This window comes from Kogia breviceps, chromosome 2 (assembly GCF_026419965.1).
Source record: "Kogia breviceps isolate mKogBre1 chromosome 2, mKogBre1 haplotype 1, whole genome shotgun sequence".
NCBI lineage: Eukaryota > Metazoa > Chordata > Mammalia > Artiodactyla > Physeteridae > Kogia > Kogia breviceps.
Window position 1 is genome coordinate 84,542,742 of NC_081311.1, and position 12,785 is coordinate 84,555,526.

General features: G+C 47.4%; 1 protein-coding gene across 1 annotated transcript in view; it reads left to right on the forward strand.

Moving 5' to 3' along the window:
* ABCB10 (ATP binding cassette subfamily B member 10) overlaps positions 1-12,785 on the forward strand; it is a 35,880-nt gene that overhangs the window by 6,037 nt on the left and 17,058 nt on the right. The window contains exons 2-6 of the mRNA XM_059053890.2: positions 2,232-2,432; positions 3,204-3,406; positions 7,119-7,253; positions 8,006-8,152; positions 9,386-9,521. Of these exons, the coding sequence (XP_058909873.1) occupies positions 2,232-2,432; positions 3,204-3,406; positions 7,119-7,253; positions 8,006-8,152; positions 9,386-9,521 (822 nt within the window). The remainder of the gene's footprint in view (positions 1-2,231; positions 2,433-3,203; positions 3,407-7,118; positions 7,254-8,005; positions 8,153-9,385; positions 9,522-12,785) is intronic.

The following is a 12,785-nucleotide window of genomic DNA, read 5'->3' on the forward strand; positions in this document are numbered from 1 at the left end:
CCCCAGCTCGCCAGACCACTGCTTTCTGGAGCAGCCCATTCGCCGTGACCGTGCCCTGCAGAACCCGAGCTACACTTGCCTCCTACACCCTGCGGGCTTCCAGTCCCTCTGAGCATGGTCGTCAGAAACATGGCCTTTTGAAACAAGACCCCAGGTCTTAAAACAGAAGGAAATGGCCCTTGGCCAGGTTCACATTATGCAGTTCGGTTGTGATAAAGGGGTTTTCATCCAGTCACATGGGCTTGCTGGATCCGGTAAAGGAGTCATTGCCACACGGACTTCCTGAGCCACCAGATCTTACGATTCTCTTTAGGCTATTGTCGAACTCTGATACGCTTTCATGCCTCCTTTGCCAAAGTTCAGTTTATTTGTTCATCCATCCAACAGATATTTATTGAGCTTTTCCTATATACCTGTCCCTGTAGGCAGTGGGGATATAACAGTGAACAAAACAGACAGAAATCTTTTATCCTACTGGAGAGAGATGGTAGACAAGTGAAGCGTTGGGAAGTGCTGGGAGGAGAATGAAGGGCGAGGCTGCTGTGTTTGGGTCTGCATTAACAGATAGGATTGCAGAGCAGGCCTCCTTGAGGGGAGGCCATTAGAAGACCCTCAGGAGGGAAGAGGGTGTGTGCAATGTTCCCGACATAAGTCAGGCTCACATTCCTCCTAGAGCTCTGTTTGCCAACTGAACAACCGGTTCACACTGAGTTCGCTCTCTACTCTTTTTATTAAGGTTTCGTGAAAGTAAAGCCTTTCACTGAAGAGCATTAGGCGAGACACAGATAGAGAAGCTGTTTTCAGGGTGTTGGGAGCGCCCGTTCCCCAGGGCTCAACCCACCTTGTGTCCACTTGGGGTTCTCACCATTGATTCTCCAGCGATGGCGCTAGCTGGGCCCCAAGCGGGACCAAACTCGGAAGGTGCACAGTGGCACGCGCCCTGCCCCAGTCACTCGATGCCACTCTTGAGAAGGAATCTCTGTCACTTGTTTCTTGTTACTCTCCTGGAGATACTCTTTGCATTCATGAACTTGAAAACCAACAAGCAAAAAAGTCCCACAGATGTTAACATCTGTGTCCTGGGCTTTTTCACTAACAGTGTATCTTGGTGGATGGCTTAATGTCATTTCCTATAGACTCACCTCGTTCTTTTTAACAACTGCATAATATTTATAAAATAAATGCTCCATAATTGATTTAACTTTGCTCCATTAATGAACGTTTAGGATATTTTGAATCTTTTGCTGGTATAAGCAATGTCATAATGAACACCCTTTGAGTGTACATTTTTTGCATATACATATGGGAACGTATCTGTAAGTTAGAATCTTAGAGAATTGGTGGATGAAAGGGAATGCATTTATGTTTTGACGGATAAGATCACATTGCTCTGCCATTGCAGCTGTACCAGTTTGCACACCCACTAACAGTGTAAATGCTGCTTTTCCCGCAGCTTTACTGACACCGTGCTGTCAAACTCTTTGATCTTTGCCAATCATTAGATGAAAACTGATACATCTTTTTCGCGTAAATTTGCATTCCTCTTATTAGGAATGTTGTTATCTGATACATGTTGTTCCTAATTGGATTTTCTCGATATTTTCTTTTCTGAAAAGATACTGTGCCCTGTGTCTTTTTTTTTTTTTTTTAAAGGAGTGTGAACAGTTGTGTTCTTACGTAATTTATTATCATGCTCATATTCTGGTACTTTATATCCCAGAGCAATAATATTAAGAAGGAATGTATCACATGTGTAATGGCTGCCCATAACTGCTTTCCAAAGGTTCAAGTGTTTTGAAATACTAGACATAATCAAGAGCTTTATCTGCATAGTTTGATCTTCAAGCTAAGATACAGTTAGATGCCAGGGAATAACCATGTATAGCACAAATGTAGAAAAAATATCATCTCGGGAGGGAAGCCAGAACGGATTTTTGTGGTTAGCTGTCAGTTGCTCCTGGGGAAGAAGAGAACAGCAGACCAGGGTAAAGCAAGAGCCGTCTTGTCTGGATACTTGCGGATGATCAGGGCCCTTACAGCCATCCTGCCTGGTCTGGCCCCAGAACCTACTCCCTTTAGTCAGAGGTCCAGGAGTTAAAGGGAGGAGACTCCCAGCACCTGAGAGCATCGCATGCTCTGAAAAGTTTGTGCAGGAAAGAAGCGTGATGAGCTCAGCACCCTGCCCCTTGGCCAAAGCACCGATGAACCGGAGAGTTGCTTGTGTTTTCCAGCTGCAGTTGGGTTTCTGACGGTGTCCAGTGTCATCACCATGTCCGCCCCCTTCTTCCTGGGGAAGATAATCGACGTCATTTACACAAACCCTTCTGCGGACTACAGCTCCAGCCTGACCCGCCTCTGCCTGGCGCTCGGCGGCGTGTTCCTGTGCGGCGCCGCAGCCAACGCCATCCGCGTCTACCTCATGCAGACGGCAGGTGCCACGACCCGCCTCCTGGGCCACGTGGGGTGGGGGTGGGGGGCGGGTCTCGTGGGCTCCCTGTGCTCCGGTCCGCATGTTGTCCTCTCTTCCTCCACTGCGCGGGGGACAGGGCCAACACCGGGCTGGGGATTGTTGTAGATCACGTGCCCTGTGCTCAACCGGCCTCTCCCGTGAATTGGAGCGCAGTTGCCTGTGTGCCTTCGGGAGGTTTGAGTGAGGCGGCTGCTGAAGCCGGGACGTGCCCCGCGCTGTGCCGCCCCTGCAGGCGGAGCCGGGCGACAGTGGCCAGTGTCACTGTGAGGCCTGCTTGTTAATAGGCGGTGACACCACAGTGACGCCGGAGCCCGGGACACCCGACTCCGAGTCGGTTGCTGGCCATTTAGCTGATGAAATACTCTGTAGATAATTAACCAGTTCTTGCCATTTGAAGTTCAATCCAGGAAAGGATTGCGAAGGAGAAGCAAAATTAGCTTTTGAGAAGTTAACGTCGTAAAACTTCTCTGTAAGTTATACTTTACAAAAGTCTCTTGGTCACATTCCGTTTACTGCTGTATCCTGTGCTCGGCACCCTGGGGCTGTGGGCCCCGAGAGGAGCTCGGTGCTGGTCACCAGCACGTGCCGGTCAGTGCGCCCGGGCTCCCGCCACACCCGAGCCGGCGCAGACAGGCCTCCGGGGCTGCGGCCCAGAAGGGGCGCCGACCTCGGGCCGCGTGGCTGCGTGTTAGCAGCTGAGCCCAAGCCGACGCCAGTGCTCTTTGCCTTGCAGGTCAGCGCATCGTGAATAGGTTGAGAGCTTCGCTCTTTGCCTCGGTTCTCAGGCAGGAGGTCGCTTTCTTTGACAAGACGCGCACCGGAGAGCTGATCAACCGCCTGTCCTCGGACGCGGCCCTGCTGGGGCGGTCGGTGACCGAGAACCTCTCGGACGGGCTCAGGGCTGGAGCCCAGGCTTCCATTGGCGTTGGCATGATGGTATGTCGGCACGGCTGCCGCGGCGCCCCGCGGCCGGGGCTCGGCCCGCGCCCTCTCAGGCGTGGGGTGCGCTCCAGTGAGCTGTTCTCGTCGCTGTCACAGGCCGCGGGGACCCGGAGCAGCTGCTTCCTTGGTGGCACCTGCGCCTTCACTTCCCTGCAATGAATTCCTGTCTGGAGAACGGACCGTTGCATTTAGAAGAAATTACCTTGTTGTCTGGGTTTTCCGAGAACGTGTGAAGGTGGTGGGAGGGCCCTCGGGGCCTGAGCGTGGGTCAGAGGAGGGGTGTCAGTTCCGTCCCCACTGCCGTCTGGATGGGACCGAGGCCTCGTTTCCTCTCCTCCGCCTGTCAGGAGCAGGTCCCGTCCTACACGCAGGCAGCTCTGCCCTCCCTTAGGGGAGCGCGCTCCACCCAGGCCCGTGTCCCTTCCTTAGCTGGGGGCTTGAGCCAGCTCCCTTCTTCACACCAGGGGTCTCTTCGGACCTGCGCGGCTGGACAGCAGGAGCGTGGCGCCCGCCACGTGTGCCAATGTACATTTTCTAGTAGCCACGTTTTAAAAAGCAAAAAGAGGGAATTACCTGGCGTCCAGCGGTTAAGACTCGGCGCTTTCAGTGCTGTGGGCCCGGGTTCAATCCCTGGTCGGGGAACTGGAACTAAGATCTCACAAGCTGCATGGCGTGGCCAAACAAAATTTTAAGAAAACAAAAAAAGCGAAAGGAAAGGTGAGATGAGATTAATCTTAATAACTTTACTTAATATAAAAAAATATTATCAATTCAACATATGTTTACTATAAAAATTGTTAGATATTTCAAATTATTTTTCATATTATGATTTCAAAATATAGTGTGTTTTAAAAATAAATTTATTTATTTATTTATTTGGGGTCTTAGTTGCTTAGCACAGGTAGTTGCGGCGAGCCGGGGCTACTCTTCGTTGCGGTACACGGGCTTCTCATGGCGGTGGCTTCTCTTGCTGCTGAGCAGTGGCTCTAGGCACGCGGGCTTCAGTAGTTGTGGCTCGCGGGCTCAGCAGTTGTGGCTCGTGGGCTCTAGAGCGCAGGCTCAGTAGTTGTGGCACGTGGGCTTAGCTGCTCTGCGGCATGTGGGATCTTCCCGGACCAGGGCTCGGACCCTTGTCCCCTGCATTGGCAGGTGGATTCTTAACCACTGCGCCACCAGGGAAGCCCCCAAAATATGGTGTGTATTTTATACTTACGGAACATTTAAATCTGGATGCTAAATTTTCATTGGGAATACCTGATCTGTATTTAGATTTCATAAAATTAGCAGTTGAAATAGTATATTAACATACCCAAATTCCCAGACGGACTTAAAACTTTACCAATAATTGAAGAGAAATGGAGTATCAGTTTTTAAAGTTAAATTTTAATTAAAACTAAATAAAATGTGAGATTTAGTTCCCCAGCACACTGGCCACATTTCAGGTGCTCAGTAGCTGTGAGAGGCTGTCATCTTAGCGCAGTTCTAGACCCCTTGAATGAGGACGGTGACTGATCTTTTCTCACAGGCGGAAAAGCTTGGATTTCTGTCCTGTGTCCCACAGGGCGTTCAGTCCAGAGCAGAAGGATATGTTGAGCCTGTAAGATCTGACGTACAGAACGGAAGACAGCTTTGAAATCTTATGTATGCCCAGCCAAGAGAGAAGCAAAACTCTGGGAGAAGGGCCCTCCTGAGCTAAAGCACCATTTCCAGATAGTAATAGTCTCGGGCTCAGGAAGAGCTGGGAACCTCTTTTTGTAGCAGTTGAAGAGAGTCCCATTGTAGGGCAGGTGGCTCATCAGAGGGAGGGAGCCTTAGTACCTTGAGCTGCATAGCAAAGTACCACATCTGGGGGCTCGAACAACAGAAGTTTATTTCCCGTGGTTCTGGAGTCTGGGAGTCCCAGATCAAGGTGCTGACAACGTAGGTTCATTCTGAGGCCTCTTCCTTTGGCTTGTGGGCAGCCATGCTCTCGCTGTGTGCTCTGCTCACAAGGCCCTTCCTCCGTGCTTGTGGGGAGAGAGCTGACTCGCTGGTGTCTCCTCTCTTAAGGACCCAAATGCTATCAGATCAGGGCCCCCACCTTTATAACCTCATTTTACCTTAACTCCTTCCTTAGAGGCTCCATCTCCAAGTCCAGCCCCATGGGGGCTTAAGGCATATGAATTCTGGGGGGACACAAACATTCAGCTCATATCAAGGCCTCATAAGGGGGCATCCCCTGGGACCTGGCCTTTAGCTCTGGAGGAACAGAGGTGTACTTTGTTTCTCATGGGCTCCCTGGACCTGACTATGGTAAGCGTGCTCCCAAGAACCTAATGGTGTTTGTACCATACTGCCAGTTTGGTAATTTACGTTTGGGGGGTCTTCCTCCCACCATTAAGATGTGTGTTCCTGATACTCCAGCACTCCTTGCATGACAGCACCCTGCGATATTCTTCAGAAGGTTATTTCTAAGCATGGAACCAGAGCACAGAGAGGGAGGGTTCTGAGCCCATCCCCGGGGCCTGGGGGGCACTGAGGGATGCTCCTGCCCCCCGTGCAGAGGGCTGGTTTGGGCTGTGTTGTGTTGAGACCTGCCTGGGTGTCTTGCTGCCCCTGCATGTGTCCTGTGGCCACTGCCATCCCAGTGTCTGCTTGTCTGCTCAGAGTGGGTCGTCCCATAGATCAAGGTGCTGAGCTCATTGCTGCCTCAGGGCCTCTGTGTACTTGCTCTTCCAAGACCACATGACCCTGTGGTTTCTCTCTCTCTCTCTCACCTGTTTGCTCTCCGACTCTCACCTTTGCTGTCCCCTTGGATGAAGCTCCACGTGGGTCCGTTATCTCCAGGTGCCTAGAATAGTGTTTGCCGCATGAAGGCGTTAGGCAACCGATGAGTAAATAAGTGAATGATCGCGTGCTTCATCCTTGACTGTACATTTCAGTCTGCAGCTTTTCCTCAGCATTTTAGGAGAGCCTTGTACTGATGATACTATTTTATAATTAATAATTTGTTGAAGAGATGCTAGTACCATTTAAAATACAATCACCTAATTGCAGGGTTGGCTACAGGAAAACCCCACCGTGTTACTTCCCCTTCGAGCAACTCCAGTTGTTAGGAGACTCCTCCTTTTGTTGAGTCTAGATCCACCCGACTGAGATTCCAGTCCTCTGAGCCGCGGAAACAGCTCTAACTTGGTTGTTACAGCTCGTGCCAAGGCCTCTTTCTGCTTTGTCGTATGATGTGGGGATTTTTGGTCTTGCTGCCACCTGCGTCATTTCAGTGAGATACTGCTCGGGTCATTCAGAGCCCTTGATCTGGACCTGAGTGCAGAACTCCTGGGGCGGCCGGCCCGCGTGGAGCAGAGGGCAGCCTCCTTCCTCCGTGCGCATCCTGCCCCCCTTCTCCGTCGCTGAACAGTGTGGCCTGATTTACACAGCACTGGTCCTGCGTTGTGCCAGTAATGGTGCAGTGGTGGGGGGTAAAAGAGCCCCACCCTTGCTTCCGCGGCTCTCTGTCACGTCACTCCTGTGCGGCAGGCTGAGTATTCATGGGGCTTTGTGAAGACTGAAAATGCTTGAAAAGTTCTACCAAAACTGGGTGTACGGTCTTGAGACAGCACCTTTAAGCCTGCCTGTTAATTTCAACACACACACACTTAAGAGCGGCCAGTGAGAATGTCTTGCTACTCTGTGTAACACAATACCTTTTGGCTTTTGTTTTTGACAGTTTTTTGTCTCCCCTAATCTGGCCACTTTTGTTTTGAGTGTGGTGCCTCCAATATCCGTCCTTGCTGTGCTTTATGGCCGATACCTACGGAAGCTGACCAAAGTCACTCAGGACTCCCTGGCACAAGCCACTCAGGTAAAGGCCCCTCCCTGGTGTGGTCTCCACTTGAATGAACTCAGAGCCAGGGTATTGGTGGGCAGACCCTAAGGGACGTGCTTAAGCTTTTCAAAAAACACTTCCTTTTCCTTACATTAGCCCCCCGGATCTTAGCAACACAAAGTACTCTGCCTTCTAGACTAGATTACTACCCACACGTCAGCGTTGAGCCCACTTGACTATACATTGTATGAACTTCTTACTGTCACTATTTCTTATAGGACAAAAAAGCTAATTATATTCTGAAAATAGTTTCTGGATGATACTCTGTCCTTCATTACTTAACAAAGGTAGCTTTGTAATGCTATCCACTATTGTCTTTTTTAAAAATTAAAAATAACTTATATTTTCATGTTACAAAACCATGCCTATTTATGAAACTAAAATTTTGAGAATATAAAGAGAAAAAATAACATGCATAATTCTAGCTCTCAGAATGAATGTTATTAACATTTTGGAGTCTATCCTTTGCATCTATCTTTTTCACTACGTAAAGTATATTTCTTTATCTATCTACCTACCTTCCCATTTATCTCTTTACCTATATATATGATGTGTCTATGTATAGATATATATTTGTTTACAAAAACAGGATTGTTCATATACTCTGCTTTGTAATCTGTTTTTTACTTAGTTGCATATCATGAGCAGCTTTCTATTGATAGTATCTTATAAATGAGAACCACATTTTAATTTTGCCTCCCTCGAAATATATGTTTTATTTCTCCCAGCTAGCTGAGGAACGTATTGGAAATATAAGAACTGTTCGAGCTTTTGGGAAAGAAATGACTGAAATAGAGAAATACACCAGCAAAGTGGACCATGTGATGCAGTTAGCAAGGAAAGAGGCATTTGCTCGGGCTGGTTTCTTTGGAGCAGTAAGTAGATCATTTTGGAAAGAGTGAAAAGGGTAGACGTTATGATTGGGAGGGGTTTTTATTCTGTGAATCTTGCCATACATAGAAAATACTTCTCTTCTCCCTCAAGAGTAAGAATTATCGGGCTTCCCTGGTGGTGCAGTGGTTGAGAATCCGCCTGCCGATGCAGGGGACACGGGTTTGTGCCCCGGTCTGGGAAGTTCCCACATGCCGCGGAGTGGCGGGGCCTGTGAGCTATGGCCACTGAGCCTGTGCGTCCGGACCCTGTGCTCCGCGATGGGAGAGGCCACAACAGTGAGAGGCCCGCGTACCACCAAAAAAAAAAAAAAAAAGAAAAAAAATTTGAGTAAAAATTACCATCCTTAAAATATTTTTGTGAAGGAGGAGGAAAACAAGTAAATGTAATTAAAGGAAAGGTGGTGAGACCAAGACAGTGTGGGATTGGGCACTGATTCTCAGAGTGTGGTCCAGACCAGGCATGTCAGCTTCACCTGGGAACTGGTTAGGCACGCAGATTCTCAGCTCCACTCTGGATGTCCTGAATCGGAAACTCTTGGGATGGGGCTGGCAATCTATGTTTTAGTCCCAGGTCATTCTGATGCAGGCAGTTTGAGACCCGCTGAGGATTAACGAAAATAATCTCAGTGTATTTCAAGAAGGAAGTATAAGAAAATTGATCACATTGATCACAATGAACTCGGGTAGGACACCAAACTAGAAAATCACCATGATGGCAAATTCATAATATGTTCAAACTGGAAAGAACGTTAGAGGTGATTCAGTAACAGCCATGACTTAATGGATAGGAAGGCCCAAGGAGGCAGTGCTTAGAGAGACCATGCACCTAACGCAGGTCAGGGCAGGTGGGCGTGATGCAGTGCTCTAGCTTCTCGGTGCAGCCTGCCCGGCCCATCACGGTACAGTGTACTGATTTCCTCCAGTTAGGGAAGGCCTCCTTACTATCATTTTTCTCCTTTGCAAATTGATTAGATTGAGTAAAATAGGAATCTATTGAGTGACTTAGTGTTCAGGTTTCTGTGTTAATGAGATTATTTCCTTCAATATTGTGATATTTCAAAAGTATTTTGAAATTCAGATTAAAACTGATTTAGTATTTTGGAAAAATCTTGCTTGATGGTGAAATGCATAAAGGGAAGTGTAGGCCATGTGAATGCTTTTTGCATTTGGCGACTTTGGTTCCCACCTGACTTCTGTGTTTTCTTCCCTTGACAGACTGGGCTCTCTGGGAACCTGATCGTGCTTTCTGTCCTGTACAAAGGAGGACTGCTGATGGGCAGTGCCCACATGACAGTGGGTGAACTCTCTTCCTTCCTAATGTATGCTTTCTGGGTTGGATTAAGCATTGGAGGTATATAATTTAAATAGGCTTGGGGAATTACAAATCAAAAACAGGGTTATCGTTTCTGAAATGAAAACTTAACTCTCCCGTTACTCCACCTCTCATCAAATAACTAACTGCAAAAACCTCTCCTAGAATGTTACTCCAACTTGACTTTGAAAGAAAGAGCAAAGATACAAGTGGGATCCTCCCTGGGGTTGGGAATTTCCAGGGTGTTGCAGGCCCCCCGTAGTTGGTGGAGCTCCGGGTCTCACTGGAGCTCTCTCCAGCTGCATGCAGGGCAGCCTGCTCCCTTTCCCCGTAGGGTAGACGCTGGGGAGGAAGAGTGGTGTGAACAGGCATGTACAGGGCCCCCATCCTCTGATGGTGCTGCTTCCGTGACGGGCAGGTCTCTGGTGGGGAGGAAAGTTCCTTCTGTACAGAGTCAGCCGTGTTCAAAACTAGTGAACAATCACAGATATAAATGGTAAAGTACATGAAGCACAGTTGCTTGCTTTTGCCAAGGATCAGAGATGAGATTTCATTGTCTACTTCTGAGTGAAGGGAAGCAAGATCCATGGAGACTGCGAGGTTTTCTTTTCCATAGCTTTCCTGAGGCCCCAGCCAACTGGGAGCAGATGATTTCCTGCTTTTTGTTTTCCTTCTTCTCTTTGAAAAGAGATGGAAAGGTTAGATAAACATTGAAGTCTGGTTCAAGGAGCTCAGGTATCCCATGAGGGTCACCTCAACCTGACACTCCTGTTGTTTTCAGGGTTTCAGGGTTTTCTACTGGTTAGAGGTATAGGCTTTTCCTTAGACATCTGCAGGCAAGTGAGGATATTTTCTGGACTGAGATTTCCAGAGACCACTTTAAAAATAGCATTTTAGTTCCTCTGGCTGGTCTTGAAGACAAACCTGATCAAGACACTTCCAGGTGCTGAGTGACTTGGGAAGCGAGAGGGCGGGTTCAGGAGGACAGAGCAATGACGGTGTTGCTGTTTTCTCTCCGTCTCTTGGGTTGGGCCTGTCGGGCTGTAGGCTCGCACAGCCATGTGGGTGGTTTCCTTTCAGCCTTCTGTCCCACCTCAGAGCGAACTTGTCTGCCGCCACCTTCCCTCTCTGTGGCCTTCCTGTGCACAGTCCACGCTTGACCGCTGTCAGCTTTCCTCCTGCCTCCCCCCAATCTTGCGTTTTCTGCCACATTTGTCTTGATCTTTCTTAGTCCCTCTGCTGACACCTCCTTTTTTCCATAGTACTTGACCTGATAGACGCTACCTCTGTTTTGGGGTGTTCTGCTGCCCTACCTTTAGTCCCAAGTTCATAGCTGTGTCTTGCACAGAAATTGGTTGGAAACACAGTTCCCGTCCCCTGGGAGTCAGTTACCTCCCCTGGTCACAGGTGTGCTGCTGAGGCTTTGTCTGTGCTTGAGATTTTGGGGGGCTCGGCCTCCTGAGCCACAGGCCACCCCCTGGCTCTGGTCGATGGTTCCTGCCATCTGGCGGTGGAGAGAAGAGTGAAGTGTGGGCAGGACTGTAGGGGCCTGTTACAGGTTGAGTTGTGTTTTTTTGTTTTTTTGTTTGTTTGTTTTTAATTTTTATTTTTATTTATTTTTTTAACATCTTTATTTGAGTATAATAACTGTTTTACAATAGTGTGTTAGTTTCTCCTTTACAACAAAGTGAATCAGTTATACATATACATATGTTCCCATAACTCTTCCCTCTATGTCACCCTCCCTCCCACCCTCCCTATCCCACCCCTCTAGGTGGTCGCAAAGCACCAAGCTGATCTCCCTGTGCTATGCGGCTGCTTCCCACTAGCGCTCTGTTTTACGTTTGGTAGTGTGTATATGTCCATGCCTCTCTCTCACTTTGTCCCAGCTTACCCTTCCCCCTCCCCGTGTCCTCAAGTCCATGCTCTAGTAGGTCTGTGTCTTTATTCCCGTCTTACTCCTAGGTTCTTCATGACCTTTTTTTTTTTTCCTTAGATTCCATATATATGTGTTAGCATATGGTATTTGTTTTTCTCTTTCTGACTTAGTTCACTCTGTATGACAGACTCTAGGTCCATCCACCTCACTACAAATAACTCAGTTTCGTTTCTTTTTATGGCTGAGTAATATTCCATTGTATATATGTGGCACATCTTCTTTATCCATTTATCTGTTGATGGACACTTAGGTTGCTTCCATGTCCTGGCTATCGTAAATAGAGCTGCAATGAACATTTTGGTACATGACTCTTTTTGAATTATGGTTTTCTCAGGGTATATGCCCAGTAGTGGGATTGCTGGGTCATATGGTAGTTCTATTTGTACTTTTTTAAGGAACCTCCATACTGTTCTCCATAGTGGCTGTATCATTTTACATTCCCACCAACAGTGCAAGAGTGTTCCCTTTTCTCCACACCCTCTCCAGCATTTATTGTTTCTAGAGTTTTTGATGATGGCCAATCTGACCGGTGTGAGATGATATCTCATTGTAGTTTTGATTTGCATTTCTCTAATGATTAATGATGTTGAGCATTCTTTCATGTGTTTGTTGGCAATCTGTATATCTTCTTTGGAGAAATGTCTATTTAGTTCTTCTGCCCATTTTTGGATTGGGTTGTTTGTTTTTTTGTTATTGAGCTGCTTGAGTTGCTTATAAATTTTGGATATTAATCCTTTGTCAGTTGCTTCATTTGCAACTATTTTCTCCCATTCTGAGGGTTGTCTTTTGGTCTTGTTTATGGTATCCTTTGCTGTGCAAAAGCTTTTAAGTTTCATTAGGTCCCATTTGTTTCTTTTTGTTTTTATTTCCATTTCTCTAGGAGATGGGTCAAAAAGGATCTTGCTGTGATGTATGTCATAGAGTGTTCTGCCTATGTTTTCCTCTAAGAGTTTGATAGTGTCTGGCCTTACATTTAGGTCTTTAACCCATTTTGAGTTTATTTTTGTGTATGGTGTTAGGGAGTGTTCTAATTTCATACTTCTACAGGTAGCTGTCCAGTTTTCCCAGCACCACTTATTGAAGAGGCTGTCTTTTCTCCACTGTGTTTCCTTTCCTCCTTTATCAAAGATAAGGTGACCATATGTGTGTGGGTTTATCTCTGGGCTTTCTATCCTGTTCCATTGATCTATATTTCTGTTTTTGTGCCAGTACCATACTGTCTTGATTACTGTGGCCTTGTAGTATAGTCTGAAGTCAGGGAGCCTGATTCCTCCAGCTCCATTTTTCGTTCTCAAGATTGCTTTGGCTATTCGGGGTCTTTTGTGTTTCCATACAAATTGTGAAATTCTTTGTTCTAGTTCTGT